The 20,718-nt window shown below is 44.9% G+C and overlaps 1 protein-coding gene across 6 annotated transcripts in view; it reads left to right on the top strand.

Annotated features, from left to right (window-relative positions):
- agap1 (ArfGAP with GTPase domain, ankyrin repeat and PH domain 1) overlaps nt 1-20,718 on the top strand; it is an 85,078-nt gene that overhangs the window by 24,318 nt on the left and 40,042 nt on the right. For 3 of the 6 annotated variants that reach the window (XM_035150533.2, XM_035150532.2, XM_035150529.2), the window contains 7 exons: nt 10,032-10,090; nt 10,169-10,256; nt 12,049-12,063; nt 12,848-12,933; nt 13,379-13,520; nt 14,179-14,313; nt 19,726-19,853. In XM_035150533.2, coding sequence (XP_035006424.2) covers nt 10,032-10,090; nt 10,169-10,256; nt 12,049-12,063; nt 12,848-12,933; nt 13,379-13,520; nt 14,179-14,313; nt 19,726-19,853 — 653 coding nt within the window. The remainder of the gene's footprint in view (nt 1-10,031; nt 10,091-10,168; nt 10,257-12,048; nt 12,064-12,847; nt 12,934-13,378; nt 13,521-14,178; nt 14,314-19,725; nt 19,854-20,718) is intronic. The other 3 variants (XM_035150535.2, XM_035150534.2, XM_035150527.2) reach the window with 1 other exon arrangement.

The raw sequence follows: 20,718 nt of genomic DNA, 5'->3' as shown, positions 1-20,718 counted from the left end.
GTGTGTGTGTGCGTGTGTGACAAACAAAACACTGCCACATGTGTGTCCTCAGCTTCTAAATTAATCCTCAAAACTGCTGCTGCCTCAGTTTTCATCCCTGTTATGATGTTACACCTCATCAATCGTTCTCCAGATTGTATTCTGGATTCATCGATTGTGTGAACTCCAAAATGAGGACATATGAGATGATATAGCTGCTGATGATACATTTATTCTCTGCGTCCTGATTGAAGGATCTTTGTTGTCGAGGGACATCAGACACTGAGTCTTATCCCTTCACAGGCTCAGAGACACAGTTGATTCACAGCTTTTCTTCAGTAGAAATAGAAATAGAGACCAACAGAATCACACTCAGGCTTTGTGCTTCGTTGTGAGGAGTTCAAATCAAACTCTGCTGCCGAGGTTCTCAACGAGGTTGTGATGAGACTCAGCAGAAGAGGAGCAGTGGCTGACTGGTCGTCGCCTCACAGCACGTCTATATCCTCAGGGTCCCAGTTTATTCACGTCTTTGTCTAGTATCTATGTTTCAGGTCAAGAACACAGCGTCTCTGCTTCACGTCAGCTTGTGTCTGGTGAAGTTCTTCTGTTTGTGTCACTCAGGAAACAACACACTTCATCCTCTTGTTTTCTACCACAGCTGCAGACCTTGTTTCTCTTGTTTAGTTTGAGCAAAACACCTGAACCACAAATAATCATTTTTAATTAGTTTTCAGTGTGAAAGTCTCTTTTCATCTGAGGCTGAAACCTGGTTATTCTTCTAAATTATGATTTATTGACGTTTAGAAGTGTGTGATACGACGCACACACATTATTAAGACCATCAGACATCTAGTTGTGCTGCACAACTCCTAGTGTGTGTCTGTGTGTGTGTGTAGATGATGAACCAGTCAGGAGCTGGTGCTGTGATGGTGCTTTTATTTGATTTGGGCGAGGATGAAAGCTGCTGGCAGGCTGCCGACACACCACCACTGTGTGTGTGTGTGTGTGTGTGTGGTGGGGGGAGGGTTGTGCGACTGATTAAAAGGCTGATATTTAGGTCAGTGTGTGTCCTTGTGTCAGTGGTGTGATGTGTGAGTCTGCAGGGACGAGTTGTTATAAACAACCCACACGTGTTGATTAGCTGTATCGATGAGCACTTATTGATGACGGCTCTTCTTCTGGTTTGGCTGCTCAGTTTTAGTTTATGTAGAGTTATATGAAAATGAAGTTTCATTGGTTCATTTCTTTTAGCTCCGCCCTCGCTGACGTCTTCCATCTTCCTCATTATTCACTGTCTCACACACAAACGTCCTCTTTCTCTCACACCTGCTGCCGTCGGACCACTGAGAGTCGCCTCAGTCCTCCGCCCCTCGCCGCCTCACGCCGCCCCTCGCTGCCAGCGCCTCCGGTATCGGGGAGGCGTCCTCTCGCCGTCCCTCCACCTCCCACGGCCTCGGGACCAGCTGGGTCGCCTGCGGACGCCTCACACAGGCCCCGCTGTCGAGGAGGACGTGGGAACGAGAAGCTCTGCAGCAAGTCAGGATTAGATGAATGTTTGACTCTCATGGGAACGTTGGTGAAGAGAGGATGAGCTGAACTGGGGCCAGTTAAAGTAACACATCAATAACTTTATTTATAGTGGATCTTTCTGACGTTAATACAGCTCAGATGGGAGGAGAGAGATTCACTCGTTCAGTTTTTTACAGTGCAGATGATTCTGTGACAGAATGACAAAGTTGACCTCCCGCTCTGTTTCTGTCGTTGTCACTCGACTGCCCTCTCACTCTTCTCTGGCGTGTCAGTGTGGAGCGCCTGCAGGTCACGTGTCGACCTCCGGGGGGCCTCCTGTTGTAATTGCCGCTCTCGCTCTGGATGTGTGCATGTGTGTGTTCATTCAGCTCCACAACGCGTGTGATGTGAATACTAAGCAGCCAGTGAGGCCAGACGCACATCGCCCGCCGGGGTCAGAGGTCGACTCCATCGACTCCATCTCACCCCGGTTACGATCCTGCAGAACGGAAACGTGACCCTGAGACGTTGCTGCACAAAGTCAGTCACTGGAGTTAAAGCGACAGGAAGTTCCAGAGAAAGTGTGTGCAGTGCATGATGGGAGTTCTGTTCAGGTCTGTGCCATCAGAACTAACGGAGCGAGGCACTGAAACAGAGGCAGAGCGGCACACGTCCGTCAAACCTGCGACAACAGACACACTAACGAGGTTCTGTGTGAAATCCGATCAATCGAAGCTTCTCTGTTTACCACCTGGTCACATCGGCCAATCACAGCACGGCGCCTTTGTCTCTGCTGGTGCACGGTTGGTCGCCTGCCATCCTCTTCCTGCCTCCACTTCCTCAGGCGGCTTTAAACTGTGTGTGTGTGTGTGTGTGTGTGTGTGTGTGTGTGTGCACTCTTCACACACACACATCTGGAGGAAATACCCACAATACCAGAGGATCATATTTTTTAATAAAACCCCTCAGTCATCAATCAGAGGTATGAGGGAGCCATCTTTGTCTCTGACTTCTCTTTCTTCTCTTCCTCTCTTCTCTTCCTCTCCTGTTTTTAAACTCTCTCACCTCCTCTTCATATCCTCTTTCTATCTCTCCTTCCTTAAGACCTTTCATTCTTTCATCCCTTATCCTCCCTAACTCCTCTTAATGTCTCCTTCTCATTTTTATCCCTCCTCTCCTAACCCCAACCCCCTTTCCTTCTTCCTTACCTCTCCTTGCACCTCTTGTCTATCTATCCTTTCTTACTTCCTTTCTCTACCCTCCTTACCTTCTTTCCTTCCCAGAGCGATCTTCTCTCCTCTCTCCTCTCCTCTCTCCTCCTCCAGACGATGCTGTTTTCAGTAAATTACAGTTTCCTGTTACTGACCGTGTGTGTGTTTGTGTGTGTCTGTGTGTGTGTGTGTGTGTGTGACCACAGTGTAGTTATTTTAAACACAACACTCAGTCACTTCTGCTTTGTTCCAGAAACAAACTATAAACATGAGAAATAACTGACTGTGTGTGTTTGTATATATATATATATATATATGTGTGTGTTTGTGTGTACGTGTGTGTGTTTGTGTGTCGTTAACTCGTCAAACAGGTTTAATTAACAAAGTAAAACAACAGAAATCAATAAAATGATAATAAATACAAGTTAACACCTGATATTCTTATTCTTGGGCATTTTGAATCAATCTTCAGGACTAACGAGTTTAATTTATCTAATTACACAAAAAACAATGAAGTGCAAGAAAATATGATGAAGAAAGAAAATGTAAATAACAAAGTGATCGTTAATGTTTTAAAATTTGTTAAAGGAGATTTATTATCATTATTCAATTCACACAATAAAAACTTAAAGACTTTGTACAAAGTAAGAGAAATAGATGTCAGTGTTGTGATGAGGCTGAGGAGCAGAAAGACGAAGACGAGTTCAACGAGGGGAGAGATGTGGTGAAGGGCAGAGGCTGAGAAGATCTGTTGTCATGTGACTGAGGAGGCAGCGCCGCTCTGATTTGTCACAGACACACACACACACACACACACACACACACACACACACGTATACACCACCTTGCCCCGAGGGGTTGAACCGCCACGCGTTACCCATGATCCCACAGAGTGTGTGTGTGTGTGTGTGTTCAGACAATAGTGTCACTGCAGCTGTCTGAGTGTGTGTTCTTACCAAAGATCATCCATTTAAACCTGCCACCGCATCACCCAGGGCTGTGTGTATTTAAGTGTGTGTGTGTGTGAGTGTGTGTGTCTGTGTGTGGTGTGTGTGTGTGTGGGGGGGGGGGTTGTCACAGTTGACGTTTTCTTCTCATTTAGCAGACGCGTCTCGACCTGCTGGCAAAAACAAAAACTGATTTTCTTCTATTTCTGCAACAAAGAAAAAGTGACTGTTGATATTTAACATATTTTAAAAAGTTCAGCTCCTTCTCATCATGTTAATATAGTTATTCTTCATATAGTAATTGTTAATACAGTAATTGTTTAGAATATGAACCTGAATCGTGGACGTTGTGCGGCACTGAGCAGTCGTAGGGTTTTTACCAGATGTGGTCTCTTTGCTCTGTGACCTTCATTAACCCTGTCCTCACTCCAGGGGGCGCTGAGCTGCAGCCAGTACAGTGTATTCTACTTTATGATCCAGTGGAAGTGAACCACTCACAACAGGAAGCTGTGAACGTCTCCTGCTTGTTGTCAGGATGTTGTCAACATGTCTGACGACTGACAGATATTCACTTTGTGTCCCGTCGGCTAATTGACAGAGAGCGCGTGAACCAACCTGTCGTTAGGACCCGACGAGCCAAGATGGAGTCACATCCCTGAGCTGTCACACGTGGAGGAGGAGGCGTCTCCATCAGCTGTTCCTCCATCAGATCATCAAAGATCAATCAATCTGTATCTTAGCTGTGTGGTTAAAACTTAGCTGGTTTGTCATCATGTCCGGAGTGAAGTGTGTTTTCTTTGAGGTGTGTTTGTCAGAGCAGACGTATTGTTCTTGTTAACCTCCTCGGTTGAGGAAGAACCAGTTTCCTGACGGCGTCGCTCTGACGCTCAGGGATTCCCAGCATGCCTCAGGACACGGGCCGGAGTTGTGGTGCGACGGTGGAACGTCCGCTGACGTCACGGTGAAGTCGGTGGGACTTGTTGAGCAGCATGCTGGATGAGTGCGTGGTCATGTGACACGTGTGTGAAGCCTCACTTGTTTATTTTCATGCGTCAGCTTCTATGTCCCAGACGAACTTCCCTTGGAACGTCCTTGAACCCTGAAGACGCAGCGTGATGATTGGCAGATGGGCGTCGTGCTCCGCCCCCTGCCGGCTGCACACCGCCCTCTTTCCATCACAGATCAGAACACAAGCCGTCAGCTCGTCTCTCTGCCGCCGCCGCCGGGCAGCGTTCTGGTGCCAGCGTTCTGGTGCCAGCCTCTCGATGCCGGGCTCCGGTCCAGAGCAGCGAGAGGCCGATCGGGTCCAAACCCCCCCGCAGGGTGTTGGTGTGCGTTTGCAGTAATTACCAGCAGCTCGCCAGCGAACCGGGGCGGCTGATTGGCTGCGGCTGCTCACAGGCCTCAGTCGTTCAGAGGTCGACTCTGACTCAGACTCAAACTGCTGCAGAAAACTGTGAAGTTGTATTTCACACGCAGCTGCTTTGTATTATTCACCTCCAGCTTTATGATCCTCGGGGGATTTAAAGACTCGGGAACGACCGGCTGCTGTTTTTCTTTTCACACCTTTGACCACTTGTACAAACACAAAGACTCTAATGACGGAAATTAGGCTTTTACAGCGAGAAAGAAAATAAAGTTAGAGCCTCGAGTAAATCTATTAAATCACTTACGAGGCAAAAACAACCAAACTTCTGTTTCCTGCTTTGTCAGTTTGAGTATGAACGTCACCGAAGACATTTCATTCGCCAAATTAACAGTTTATTGACATAATAAAAGTCTGGAAACTGCATTAAATAGATTCAATAAAAAGTCCAAACCACAACTCATCCAAGTAGTAAAATATAATAAAATAAAACTATCACATTAGAATGTGTCCAGTTGAAATAGTAAATCAGGAATTACTTATCACTTCATTTACATGTGATGTGAGTATATCTTTACAGCTTTTATTGTTATACATTTACTTTATTTCTTTACTTTCCTCAGCAAATATCAGAAATCATGAATTATATTTACTGCACAGAAACATTGAATTTAGCTTCTTGACTGATTCCGTCTGTGTCTCTCCTGCGGTGTCCAGGTCTGATTCTCCTTCTGAAGCTCCAACGTGAAATTAAAATAAATCTCAGTTGTGTCGTGACTCAGAGAAGAAGCATTTAACCACGAGAAAAGAGGCGTGGCTGTGTTTGATCATGTGATCGCTGAGTTCCCACAGTGTAAACACAGATTCAGTCGAACCGGCTTGGAACGTGAAGGTTTGTTGATGTTCGGTCGAGTGATGTCATCGACGATCTGAATCCACACCTCGTTTATTCTTTATCTTTTTCTGTCCCTCCACTTTCTTCTGAACAGATCAGATGGAGATCTGAGGATATTTTAGTTTTTAATACGTAAATATTCAGTTTCACTGGAGTTCCAGCTGCTTTTATTTTGAAAGAACTGAAGCTGCAGCTGTCTCATCAACCTGAGAACTTACAGAATAAAAGTCCACATGTTTAAAACATGAGTATTTTAACATACCACACGTTGAAGCAGGAGACGGAGCCGTTGACATTTTAAATCCCAGTGAGGAAATGAAACTTTCACTTGCATCCTTTCATCTTCTTTCATCCCTCACTTCCCTTTCTCTCCTTTCCCCACATTCCTCTTCCTCCCGTGTCACTTACCCACAATGCACTGGGTGCAGCAACACGCTGTTTCTCGTGGCGTTTCAGGGTTTGAACCTGATGGAACTTGAACGCAGCCTCCAGCTCAGACCTCGTTAGATCAGGTTGTGGGTCCTTGTTGTCGTGTTTGTTGCTGTGTGTGTGTGTGTGTGTGTGTGCGTGCGTGTGCGTGCGTGCGTGTGTGTGTGTGTGTGTCGTCCAGCTGCCTTCACATAAACACACACTCTTTGTGGCCACAGAAGAACACAAACATGTCAGAGAAGTATTTGGACGCTGTTGTAACAGGAGGATGAGGACAGGGGGCGTTTGATTTATTCACCAACACGTCTTCAGGTTCTCAGTTTTCACATCAGGGCAGTTTAGATGATTGCTGTTCAGGATCTGGAGAGTTTTCATATCTTTTGGTTACTGAAGGTTTGTAAAGATGTTGAGTTCAGTTGAACATATTTAAATGTGTCTCTGTGGAAACAGGCTGACGATCCTCTGGTGACGAACACAGAACAAGTTCCTCGTTCCTCTGAGGAAGAACCAAACACAGAAACAAATGAGACGCTTTACTTTGAAGGCCTCCTCCTCCTCCTCTTGTCTTCCTCTCCTCCCGGGTTCTCTGCGTTGGCACCGAGGGATGAAATGATGGAGGGATGGATGGAGGAGTGTTTTCACTCCCATGATGCGCGCTCTCATTTCCATGTTTTTTGTCCCCGAGCGATGAAGAAGTGGAAGAGCTCCTCTTCTCCATCTTCTACCATCTGTTCCTGTTCTCCTCCCTGCCCTGGTTTCCTCTCTTTATTCTTCCTCTCCATCACTCTCTCTCTCTCTCCCTTCATCTGTTGCTAGTTGTTCTTGAGTGAATCTTCTTCTTTCCTCCGTCCACGATGTAAAGTCCAACGAAACCGATTCTTGTCTTTTCACCTTTGACGAGGACCTGCCTCCATTTTCCTGTCGACATCCTCCTCCTTCAGAATAAAGACAACAACACAGAGCTGTGTGTGTGTGTGTGTGTGTGTGTGTGTGTGTGTGTGTGTGTGTGTGTGTGTGTGTGTGTGTGTGTGTGTGTGTGTGTGTGTGTGTGTGTAGTTGTGTGTGTGTGAGAGAGTTGACTGAGTTCAGACGTGTCGCCCACACGTTCCCAGATGTTTTCTTTTCTCCGGTGCTGACTCGACACAGTTTGGTCCAATCAGCGTTTCTGTTTGTCTCTCTTCATCCTGACGCTCAGCGAATCGCTGACTCGGCTTCAAGTCGGAGCTGCAGCCACACAAGTGTTTCATATGAGTGATGATCTGAACACACACGTCACGTGACCATGCACACACACTGGTCATGTGACGCAAACAGGAAGTAGATCGTCTACTCTGCAGGTAGCCATAGCAACAGGGATGAGAACCCTTTAAACCTGAATTACCAGTCTGGTTAAACCGTCGACCAGTGGGCGATGATGCCAGGGGCTCGGACTGGGAACCAGCTTATAGGGAAACCGGAGGGGCCCTGAAAACAGGAAGCAGCTGGATCAACATCCTGCCTGGCAGGGAGGGAGGGGCCGGCCCCCGACAACAGGCTCACGTTTGTAAAACCCTCAACAATGTCCCCCTGTGTGGGTCCGCCGGCCAATAGGGACGCTCCTCTGGATTCTTTCCAGACAGATACCATCACACACACACACACACACACACACACACACACACACACACACACACTTCGGATGTATTAATGGTAGAACAGAAACAAACACGTTGTATTTTTACTCTGTATCATAGCAACAGAAACATCTGTCTGCCAGTTTTTATATTTTCAATGTGAACATGATCAGATGCGACCCAAACGTCACAGGTTTGATTCCCGGCCTGGTGTATATGTATGTCTCTGACAGTCCCAGTCAGAAGATGGAGGAGCTGTAGGTTGTAATGGGTCAATGGAAAGTGGAGCAGCTTCTTCTGGCCTCAGGCTTCACCAGGAGGGTTTTGTTTCTCCAGTTATGTTTCACTTGTCCTCAATATATTTTAATTAACCACAGTTTCTTCTAGAAAGATTTTAAACCAAGTCACTTAACAGAGAAAGAGCAGAAAGTTAAAGTCACTGGAAGTTGATTAAATCTAAAATCTAAGAGGAATTTCATTATTATTCTTCTCCATCTTCTCTGACGTCTTCGTCTTCTACGTGTACGGCTCCTCTTCTTCATCCTGAGATCTTGTGTTAGAAACCTCATCAACACGTCCACTCGCTCTCTGGGAAGCTTCCACACATTGTCCTGCTGTTTCCTCACATGGACTCACTCTGACGTTTGTGAGGAACACGTCAGGAACACGTCAGGAACACGTGTGTGGTTCCCTTCAGGACGATGCACCAGGAGAAAGCAGATAAAAGCTGAATTTAGTTTCTTCTCTCTCTGATGCAGACGTCAGGTGGCTCAGGGCTTTTAGCTCTTCCCTCCTCTCTCTCTCTCTCTCCCCCCCCCCTCTCTGGTGGACAGACATGGCTCCAGTGTTCGGTCTGACACAGATTGCTGCTGATGAATTAGTAACCAGGGGCTGAGGGCTCTGAGTGGATGTGGCCCACTGGCCTACTTACTGCAGGGAGCAGCAGGGTCAGCGGTGGGATGGACGTGAGCTGTTCACTGGTCCTGGATCAGACTGTGGTCGTCTCAGAGGCTTCGTCCCATTGGTCGAAGAGTCGCTGGTTCCAAGTTGTCGTTTAGCAGGTTTTAGTCGTCACTGGTGATTAAGTTAAAAAGAAAAGTTTGTTCCTTGGAGCAGGTTTGATTCTTAATGTGCTGCAGAGTCGATGAGTAAGAAGATTCAGATGTGAGGATGTTTCATGTGACTCTGCAGAAACTCATCGATAACTTCTGCCTTGATGTTCTTGTGTGTGTGTGTGTGTGTGTGTGTGTGTGTGTGTGCGTCTCTGGACAGAAGGATGACACCTCCCTGATAACACTGACACACTATCACACTTCAATAACACACTTTGACAGTCTGAACAAAAGCTGACAGTAACTGTGTGTGTGTGGGAGGAAAATCATTTCTCCCCCCCTCATTTCCCATGACCTCTCTGCTCTGGATCTTAAAACAAACACACACTCAGAAAGTTTCTTCATTCAAACCACTTCATGTTGTTTTTAACCTCGTCTGTGAAGAGTTTCTCTGAATCAGTGGAAACATGAAGCAGATTATTAAACCTCTCACTGAATCTTCAGACCTGTGATCATCCTCTTGAGACCTTGAATCTGTCAATCAACTGAGGAGACGTGTTGTCATGACAACTTGACTTGTGCATCACAAGCTGTCAACTTCAGATCTGCAGTTGTATCTTCATCAGTCTTCATAAAACCTGAAGATTATTCTTCTTTAAACCATTAACCATCGTCTTCCTGCTTTGTTCAACTCTTCCTCATCGTCCTCATCCCTCATGTCCTCCTCTTCCTCCTCTTCCTCCTCCTTGTCTCTGTCCTCCTCCTGGCCCTCTTCCTCCTCCTTGTCTCTTTCCTCCTCTTCCTCCTCCTTGTCTGTGTCCTCCTCCTGGTCCTCTTCCTCCTCACCCTCCTCCTCTTCCTCCTCACAGTGTACTCTCTAGTAGTGTCTGGTTGCGTTGAGCAGGTTGATGTTTGATGTTGACTGAACTCTTGACAACAGAAACTCTGAGTGTAACCTCTCAGGTGAACGTGCTGCAGCTTCAGCTCCACAGCTTCAGTCCAGCTGAAGGTTCTTGTCTCTCTGTTCCAGATGCGTTTGTGAACAGTCAGGAGTGGACGCTGAGTCGAGCCGTTCCTGAGCTGAAAGTGGTGAGTTCAACAGATTCAGTCTCTAACATCTGGACACGTTTTAACATCCACCATTAACTGACTGCTGCTCCCCTGCAGGGCATTGTGGGTAACCTGGCCAGTGGTAAGTCTGCCCTGGTGCACAGGTACCTGACGGGGACGTACGTCCAGGAGGAGTCGCCTGAAGGTAAGAACATTACTCTCTCTCTCTCTCTCTCTCTCTCTCTCTCTCTCTCTCTCTCTCTCTCTCTCTCTCCCTATCTCCCCCCCCTCTCTGGATCTGTTCATTCAAACGTTCCACATCAACGTTCTCGTGACAGATTTATTCTCCCGCCTCGTTTGAGGAGAGAAAAGCAGATTACGTCACTTTTATAAAACTGTAGTAATAATAACCAGCGGCTGGATTAAAATAAGACGTGAACAGCCTCCGTGTCCCGGACGCAGCGGCTCCAGGACACGTCCCGTCCTCTCCACTTCACTGTGGCTCCTCAGAACAAACACATGTGACCAGCGGAGCAGAAAGGGAGGAGACGTCACGCACCAGCAGCTCCAGACCCCCACTCAGGGTAATCTGCATTTAGTGAAGAAACCTCCGGCTCATGAGTGAGATGAGTGAAGTGGGATTATTAATGTTTGGTTTTCTACCTGCAGCTCAGGACCACTTGAATCATACATAATATAGTATTTTATAAAATACTAATAATTAAGTTTAAACTATATCTTCTCACTGTAGGTTTATACTACATGTTCATACATGTTCATACTCTACATTTATTCTATATGCTCATACTGTACGTCACAGTCGCCTGCAGTGATGACTCCTCATGTAATATTAAAGCCCCCCCACACATTCTGCCGTCTCCCCAGGCAAAGACCTTCTCCTGCTAAACTCCTTGTTCCTTTAATATTTCACCAGCAGAGCTTCTCTTCTCTGGAGAAACGTAAAGAACTGGAATTAATAAAATGAACCTGAGAAAACCAAGAAGGAAGAAAGATCCTAAATGTTGACGGGATCAGCTGATAAATCTTCTTCAGCTGTGACGGCGCTCTCCTCACAGCGCCCCCTGGGGGTCAGTGTCCCCGTCAGATGCTCAGACCTCAGCTCTGCCAACAGCAACAGACGAGTCGGAGCTAAACAACGGCTCAGAATCGTCTCTGATGTGATGCCTTGGCTCCGCCGCTCGAGGAGGAAGTGGTGGTTCCACGCCAGATGAATAAAAAAAGACCTCTTTGAATCGTTGCATAACCACGAGAAGTGAAAGGAGGAGAAGGGAAGAGAAGAAAGGAGGAGGGAAGCTGATGTGTTGTTTGGAAATTCCTCACATCTAAAAATACGCTTCAGCCCCGTTTCCCATGGCGACTGATTGGGAGCCGAGTCGGTGGCTTCTCGAGCGGCAGCGCGACCACGAAGCCACAGACCAGAACTATTCTGATCCTGCAGGACGGAGCCTCGGCTGCAGACGCCTGTGCTCACACCGGCCGCCGCCAACAGTCCGTCGGCGTGCAGCGAAACTCAGACATGAGCTGAAGAGAGAAATACTCCGACAACTTCTTCAAATGGTTCACTGAGGATTTACGGATCTTAATCAGCTGATTAGTCGAGTGACAGAAAACTCTGTTGATAATCATCTTCAAAGTAGATTATTATCGATCATCACAGATGAATCTAGTTTCTTTCCTTGTTTCATTAATAGGGAGACGATGAGAAAAAGCATTAAATTAACTTTATACTTTACTATTTAATATAAAAGCTGGAGTTTGAGTGAACATGTCCGTCCTGTGTGGTTTCTCTCTTCTCTGCTCGGGTAACTCTCCTCCTCTTCCTCCTCCTCCTCCTCTTCCTCGTGCCGGTGGTTCTCTGGGGTCTTGATGAACTCTTGCTCTGGTTGTTGGTTTGACTGCTCGTATTAACTTTGGCTGCATCTTGTTTTGTTGCTTTTTGTTTCCTCTCTTCTTTCTGGGCTGCTCTTTAAAACTAGCTGACGTGGACGCAGGTAACTATTCTCTCTCTCTCTTCCTCTTCCTCTTCCTCATCTGATCATCCCTCCCTCCATTAATCTTCTGGTTTTCACAGCAGCTCTTTGACGACATGTCGGGTTCAGAGTTTCGTCTCCTCACAGAAAAACACGTTTCTTTATGAGTTCAGAAGTAGAAACGAGTCCGAGTCTGACTTTTCTTTCCATGATAATGATTTTAAAACGTAAAAATACTGAAAACACACAAGTTAAAGACACGAGAGTGAAAACGTTCTTCAGGAAATGAATGTCTACGTGTTTCATCATCGTACGATAAATACTAAACCAGCTGATCAATAAGTTTCCTCTCCTGGTGTCGTTGAGCTGAACCCTCGTCTTCCTCTTCGATGAAGATGAGTGAAGTGTAAACAAACGACCCCCCCGGCTCCTGAAGGTCGTTCGGAGTCTGAACCCGATCAACTGCTGACGCTGAACATTTAGCTCCGTCCTTCATGTGTCGTAGTCTTATTTTGAAATAGTGTTTCACTTCCTGTCATATGCTGTTGTCAACAACACATCATCGTCTGCGTAGAGAAGAATATTAACGTCTGTCGTCATGGTGATTCTCTTTAGTTTCACATCTTTCATCCTGGTGAATCATTTTATTCTCTTTCAACGTGTTGGTGATTTATTAGTATTAAGTTATTTTATTTCTTATTCATATTTAATCCTTCATCAAATCAGTAAAGCTCAGATCGTCCTGTAGAGCAGAAACTCGACTCTTCTCCTGCGTCTCCTCTGACGTCTGCTGCTTTTTCCGCAGGAGGTCGTTTCAAGAAGGAGATCGTGGTCGACGGTCAGAGTCACCTGCTGCTGATCCGAGACGAAGGAGGCCCCCCGGAGCCTCAGGTGAGAACTGCACTCAGAAGGATTCTCCAATCTGTCATTAAATGATTCATATATTCAAAAACACGTCATAACAAATACACATTATTTTATTTTAACAAATCAAGCTTTAGGATTTAGATTTAGAACATTAGTGCAGAAAATAACTGACACTGTAATTTTTATTAAAAACTCCCGTGATGTAAAAATCCTTCAGTGAAATGATGATTTTCATTTTTCTTTATTTTATGTTCGTGACAGAATGTGGGTCGAGGTTTTTCTCCTCAAACTGACCAAATGGATTTTTATAAAGTGACTGAGTCTAGACAGAAAACAGATGAATAATTCACTGGCTCTTCACTTCTCTGCCTCGTCTTCCTCGTCTTCCTCCGTCTGTTCCTCCTGTCGTCCTCGTCTGTTGTCCTGCTGAGTCGGTTGTTCATGAAGTTTTTAAATATCTTTTGCACAGTTTGCGTTGTGGGTCGATGCCGTGATCTTCGTCTTCAGCCTGGAGGACGAGATCAGCTTCCAGACGGTTTATCACTACTTCAGCCGCCTCGCCAGCTACAGGAACACCAGCGACCTGCCGCTGGTGCTGGTCGGCACGCAAGGTGCGACACACACACACACACACACACACACACACACACACACACTCACACACACACACACACTCACACACACACACACTCACACACACACACACACAGGGGAAACTGTGTTTTTCTACAGCTCTGCCACCATCTAGTGGTGTAACGTCATAATCACAGACTGAAATGAAGCCTGATTCTGCAGAGTCACTGATAAATAACTTGATAAATAACTTGATAAATAACTTGATGAATAACATTAATTAACCAATTGTCCTAAAGTCCAAAGAATCGATGTTTAACGTCTTTGAATGTTTTTGGGACCAACAATCACAAAACCCCGGAGGGAATGAGGTGAACACACTGGGGGTTCTGGGCCCCTGCTGGTGACTCCTCATGGTCCCTGAAGGGCCACGGACCAGAGAGTGAGAAACACTAGAGATCCTGCATCAGCTCCCATCGACCAGCAGAGGGCGCCATAGTGTTACTTTCATCTGTTACAGCAGCAAACAGCTGAAGAATCAAATTTTAAATTTATTACAGGTTTTTATACAATATAAATAATAGTATATTTTTATTTAAAATGTTTGAGGTGCTCCAGGACTCAAAAGCCTGTAAAACGAATCCCTCGGTGTAAAGAAGTAATTCCGAGTTTCCTCTTTCCTCGTCCTCGTCTCAGACGCCATCAGCTCGGCGAACCCCCGAGTGATCGACGACGGCCGCGCCCGGAAGCTCTCCAACGACCTGAAGCGCTGCACCTACTACGAGACCTGCGCCACCTACGGGCTGAACGTGGAGCGGGTCTTCCAGGACGGTAAGAGTCCGTGAACCTGGTCTGGGGTCAGGAAGCGTCCGGTCCTCTGGGAAGGTCACGCTGTTCCCCCGCTCAGCCATCAGCCACTGCACGCTGTTAATCACTCGTCAATTACAGACTCAATGGACCCGCTCGGCTATTTAGCTCCAACCGGACAGCAATTAAGTTTTATCATAGAGAGAGAGAGAGAGAGAGAGAGAGAGAAAGAGAGAGAGAGAGAGAGAGAGAGAGAGAGAGAGAGAGAGAGAGAGAGAGAGAGAGCTACAAAAAGAGACGATTCCCCGACAGGATTAATAAACGAGTGAGACATTACAGGAGGAGGAAGGAGATGAGGTGAGGAAGAAGAGGATAGAGATGAGGTGAGAAGGAGGAGGAAGGAGACAAGTTGAGGGGGAAGGAGATGAGGTGAGGAGGAAGAGGAGGAGGAAGGAGACGAGGAAGGAGAATCTGAACGTGTCTGTCCTCAGATTGAGTCGCTGTCTGACCTTGAACTTCAACAGTGTTTAATTTAACTACCTGGATCTGCCAGTCGGGTGGAGTTAGGACAGTTTAAACCATCATTTATCTTATATTTTATTTTATATTTTCTATATTAATATCGGGATTAAATCAGTTATAACATTTTGTAATTCCATCGTCGTACGAACGTTGTCTTCTCTAGTTTCACCTGGAATCAGTTTCAAGGTGATGAAGATAAACGATGATGATGATGAGCTCCTGTTTCCTTGGACTACATGAGGTCAAAGGTCAACAGGAAGTAGAAGAGGCTGTGACCGTCGTGGCTCTTGATTTGACACGTGACTGTTGAGGTCAACGACAGATTCTTGTTGAAAAGTTACAAACAATAAACCGTGAAGCCGGTTTTTCATCGTCTCACGTGAACAAGACGTAAAAGAAGCGTCCGCTCGGCAGGTTGAAGGTTAACAGACGGAATTACAGACAAATACACGACTCGGCCTCAATCTGTGTTTACAGGTTTTTATTTTCTATAACTGTTACCATGGTTTCATCCTCACATCTCTGAGGAAACACATTTGAAGTAGTTGATGGGGACTACTTTCTGCGGCGTATGAATCCACACGCTTGATGCTGCAGCGTAGTTCGGTGCGACTCGTATCTGTCACATGACCTGAACGTGTTTGTCCTGAAGGGGGCAGCACAGGGCAGAAAGCAGCTGTGAACTAATGTGACAGTCTGTGTAAATATCAGTGGTAGAAGAAGAGAAGAGTAGTTTGTGTTGTGTGTGTGTGTGTGTGTGTGTGTGTGTGTGTGTGGTGTGTGTGGTGTGTGTGTGTGTGTGTGTGTGTGTGTGTGTGTGTGTGTGTGTGTGTCTGTGTGTGTGTGTGTGTGTGTGTGTGTGTGTGTGTGTGTGTGTGTTTGGCAGCAGATCATAAACTCTCGGCCCAGGAGGAAACTTTCACACTAAACGCTGCCTTATTATCCTCTAATGATTCCACTGTGTGTGTGTGTGTGTGTGTTGTTCTCGTCGTCATTATCACAAATTAATCAGTTTTTTAATCATCCAGCAGAACGATGAGTTTAATGTTTTCTGTCGACGCTTGAAACACGACAGCAGCCTGCAGCTGTGTGAGTCTGTGTGAGTCTGTGTGCGTCTCTGATTGTGCATCTTCATTTATTTATGTCTTGTTATTATTAGTTTAGATGTGTTTGAACATTAAAAAATCTATTTCTCCTCCAGTACAACAGTTACTGTTATATATGATTATTCATATTTAATATTCACTGATATTGATCAATTAATACAAATTCATATTTATTGAGTGATTTAAAGAATTAAGCTCCAACATCTGTTAGAAATGAATAATCTGAGAATCAACTTCCTGCTGTTTCTACTGTGAACACGGACATTTATGTAATTCATGTTTATTCTTTACATTTACGAGGGTTAGGAAATAACTATTTTAAAATTTTATCTTATTTTGAAAGAATTTAAGAATTATTTTAGTGTGTGTTAAACCCTCACACTGTGTGTGTGTGTGTGTGTGTGTGTGTGTGTGTGTGTGTGTGTGTGTGTGTGTGTGTGTGTGTGTGTGTGTGTGTGTGTGTGTGTGGAGACATGTAATTAGTTGAATGGGAAGTGAAGCCTCGTCCAGTCGGGGGGGGAGTGACCTCTGTGAGGGATAGTGGGGGTGGGGGGTGACAGTGCTGCGCTCCCTCGTCCATCAGACACTAATTTAATTAGCCTAATTACACTGACACGACACCCCCACACACACACACACAACACAACACACACACACTCTCCTTGTTTCTAATGTGTGTTACACCGACTCGACCTCTCACACAATTAATGTTCAAACAGACGGAAAAATATCGAATTAAAAAATAATAAGAAAACAAACTAATAAATAAAAACTAAAACAAAGTTTGTTCATATTCACGTTTAAAGCTGACGTTTCTCTGGTTGGACACTAGATGGCAGCGTGAGACCTGGACACCACAGTTATATATTAGTTTATTAAAACCAGTTGTTGAGATTATTATGATCATAATAACCACAATACTTTATTATTAATATTATTTAGATTAATCATTTTATTCTGCAGCTGCTCTTAAGATAAGATGAACTTCATTAGTACAAAAACATGAGATTAGTTCAGAAGCTTAAAGACAAACAGCAAATATATAAAATCTGAAAAATACTAAGAATAAAATCATTTCAGGAAAATTTAAATTCACTAAGACTTGTGGGTTTTTATATAATTTGTGTAATTAAGAAAAACAAATGACCACAAATGTTGTTTCTATTAATTCTTTACAGCTTCATTTTACACCGACACGTTTCTTTTGTGTTGAAACTGTCGATCGTCACATGATCTTCTTGTAGAAATATAAACTAAATGATTTATTCCTCATAAAACAAAGAAGTTTTTCATAAATCTGCTAAAAACAAACTAAAGATCATTTCTCCGGTGATAACTTGTGTCTGAACAGTTTCTGTGTTTACGTCCCAGAAGAAACTCAAACCTCACAAAGCTCCAACTTCTCGTCTGAGCGACGGGAGCGACTTGTTAAAAAGCTGTGATTTGTTTTGAGAGGATAAAGAAACCTTGTGATGAAGTGACTCTCCAGTGGAGCCCCCCCCCCTTTATGTCTCACCCCGTGCGGCCCCGTCATAAATCTGATCAGCGGCGACACGTTTCCATTAGAAGAAGTGGCAGCTTCTCAGAGCAGAACTGAGATTGATGGATAAAGTTAAATTGCATTAACCGAGCAGTTTAAATATTTAGCGCGGCCTTATCATAACTGTTCTTAACACTTAAAGTAAAATACAACCTGCCAGGTGCAGCACGGTGACATGTATGTGAGCGGCTCGGCGTCTCGCGGCCTCCGTACCGCACCCGGCTCCGACGCGCGTTCGAGTCCGGCCCGCAAAGAGTTAAGACTTTAGTGACTCCATTATCTCTGTTCCAATAAACACAGGCCTATTTCCCTCGCTCGCAGATGAAACCATTGTTTTAATTGGGCTCGTTAAAGCCCCCGGCTTCGTTAATGAGGAGCCAGTCGTAAACATTTACCTCCAGGTGACACGTCGCCGAGCCAAGGGCAGCGAGGGAGACGAGTTCAGAGCCGGAGCCCCGGCGGAGCCGCGAGCAACGAAAACACCGTGAAAGAGAAGAATCACATCCTCACGTTTAACGTCTTCCACGAGTTCGTCTCCGTACAACAAGGACTCGTTTCCTTCAGTCACGATAAACAGCAGCAGAGTCCACGCCGCACGCCGACAAGTCGGTGGCGTCAACTTTAAACTTCAACGATACCTCAAACTCTTATTTCTAAAGTTTCTATTAGTGTTAACTTCATCTAAAAGGGCTTTGTCACATTTACGTTTTAATCTACAGCTTCTTTTTAAACCACTAGTTTTAAACAGTCTCATATCTTCATCACCGTCTCTGATTGATATTTGCTCGTTAGCATCAAAGACAAAGTAACGCAAAGGCTGCTGGGAAGGTTTCTGTAGATTTGTGTGAGGTCATCGTTGGCTGCTTTGCTTTGTTCTCGTCGTGTCGGCAGCAGCAGGAAACTAGTTCCAACAGGAAGTGTCTCTGCAGGTGGAGACCAAACACGGAGCTCAAACACTTCATTACGTGTTGATCGGTGGAGACACTAAACCAAGATGGAGGACGGAGTCACTTCCTGAAACGTGAAACAGTTGAACTTCATCAGTGTGATAATGCTGAGCTCGGCCGCCCTCATCCTCCTCATTCTGTGATTCATCTGTCCTGACGACACACACACACACACAGAGACACACACACACACACACACACACACACACACACACACACACACACACACACAGTCACACACACACATCGATCAGCGGCAGTGATTATTCTCCCATCATTAGACTGAAGGGGAGGATGGAGTCGGTCGGATCAGGAGCTAAAAGGTCCAAGTCAATCAATGCTGGCACACCCCCACACACACACACACACACACACACACACACACTACCTCACACCACCCCCCACCCCTTTATGAGCAGCCAATCAGAGGACAGGAAGTTCACATGGGCTCTAATTGTATTGATCGACGCTCTGTGGATGATTTGATGCAGATTTGAACAATAAGAAAACATCGGGAGAAAAGATGTGAAGAGGAAACAGGAGAAATAAAGAATCCAGAGTTTTGTCTCTCGTGTCAGAAACGGATCAGAACAGAACGTGAACCAGTTCACTACCAGTTCGTTACCAGTTCGTTACCAGTTCGTTACCAGTTCACTACCAGTTCGTTACCAGTTCATCTGACGTGTTTTCTTTCTGTGATTAAACGCTCAGGCTGTAAAATGATGATTCTTCACTTTTCAGACACTTAGAGAATAAAAGTCTCTTCGGTGCAGAATCACTGCTCAATAAAACCCGAGCTGCACGTCCACATCTTTTATGTCTTTGTTTAAGATGCAGAGTGCAGAGTAATGTGTCTCTGCAGCCTACAGGGGGCGCTCCTCATACCTAACCCGTCAACCTGTGCTCAAATGTTTGTGACTAATGAAAACACTTCAGGTGATTTATGATATAGATAAATAAAGTTTTAAATGACTTACAAGACTTAAATATTGATGTTTTTAATTTGATCCTTTGTGTCAAAAATCTAAAATGTTTAATTCACCTTCGTATGAATGAAGAAAACCAGGAAATATAAATATATTAATGCTCTTATGAATGATCACGTTATACTTTAAAATAACATTAGAATTAAATCAAATGTGATTTATAACATAATTGTAGTTTCTGGTTTTTCCTCACATTATACATACAGTACTTTAACCTGAATAACTGTGACATTGGTATTAAATTACATCATTTATCATATTTATTTTCCTTGAGTATTAATTAAAGGTAATTAATACGTGTGTAACTCACCTGTTGATGTGATCGTGTGTCACAGTGGCTCAGAAGATCTCGGCCACCAGGAAGAAGCAGCAGTTGTCCATCGGGCCGTGCAAGTCGCTGCCCAACTCCCCGAGTCACTCGTCCGTCTGCGCCACGCAGGTGTCGGCCGTCCACATCACCCAGGTACACACACACACACACACACACGCAGACACACACAGACACACACAGACACACACACACACACACACACACACACACACACACACACACTCTCTCTGTCTCTCTCTCTCTCTCTCTCTCTCACACACACACACACACCTACACAAACAACATGTACAGTATAATGTTTTCAGGAATATGCAGTGTGACGTTCTTTAATATTTAAAGTCTCCATGAAGTTTGTTTTTGTAGATAATTAATATATATATATATATAATATAAATAAAAGTGACCTGAGCTTCAGAGAAACTAAGATTTATTTGTTCTAAAACAGATTCATGTTTTTATGTGACGTCAGTAAATGTAGTTTAATCTTTAGTTTCTGCAGTTTTTCAGTCTTATGACCTAATTTATAAAGTCACAGTTTTTTCTGGAGCTTTAACTTTTCAACCCACTGAGCTCCGACTGGACAGGATTTTTATTTTGACAATCTCGTGTTTCCTGTGTCAGAATAAACTTTTACTACTTTTTTATTTTCTAACGTTATTAACGTCTTCATATAAAATCCAAACAGACTCGTGCACTGACTTCAGGTCAACACACAGATGCACACATTGTTCACGTGCACACACACACAGACTCACTGTGAAGTACACACACACACACACACACACACACACACACACACACACACACCTCTCTCCCTGTGCGAGGCCGTTAAGTTCTTCGATCCTCATCCTTCAATCCTCCATCGATTTCTCATTAAAAAGCCATCGCTCAGCGTGTCGCAGCAGCGGCGCCACGTCCCCCGAGAGCCGTGTTTATCTTCCGCCGCCTCCGCAGAACAGCCCTCGCTGCATCTTTAGCCCTCGCTGATTACTGTCAA

Source organism: Hippoglossus stenolepis, chromosome 24 (assembly GCF_022539355.2).
Source record: "Hippoglossus stenolepis isolate QCI-W04-F060 chromosome 24, HSTE1.2, whole genome shotgun sequence".
Lineage (NCBI taxonomy): Eukaryota > Metazoa > Chordata > Actinopteri > Pleuronectiformes > Pleuronectidae > Hippoglossus > Hippoglossus stenolepis.
This window is presented reverse-complemented; position numbering and strand designations above follow the sequence as displayed.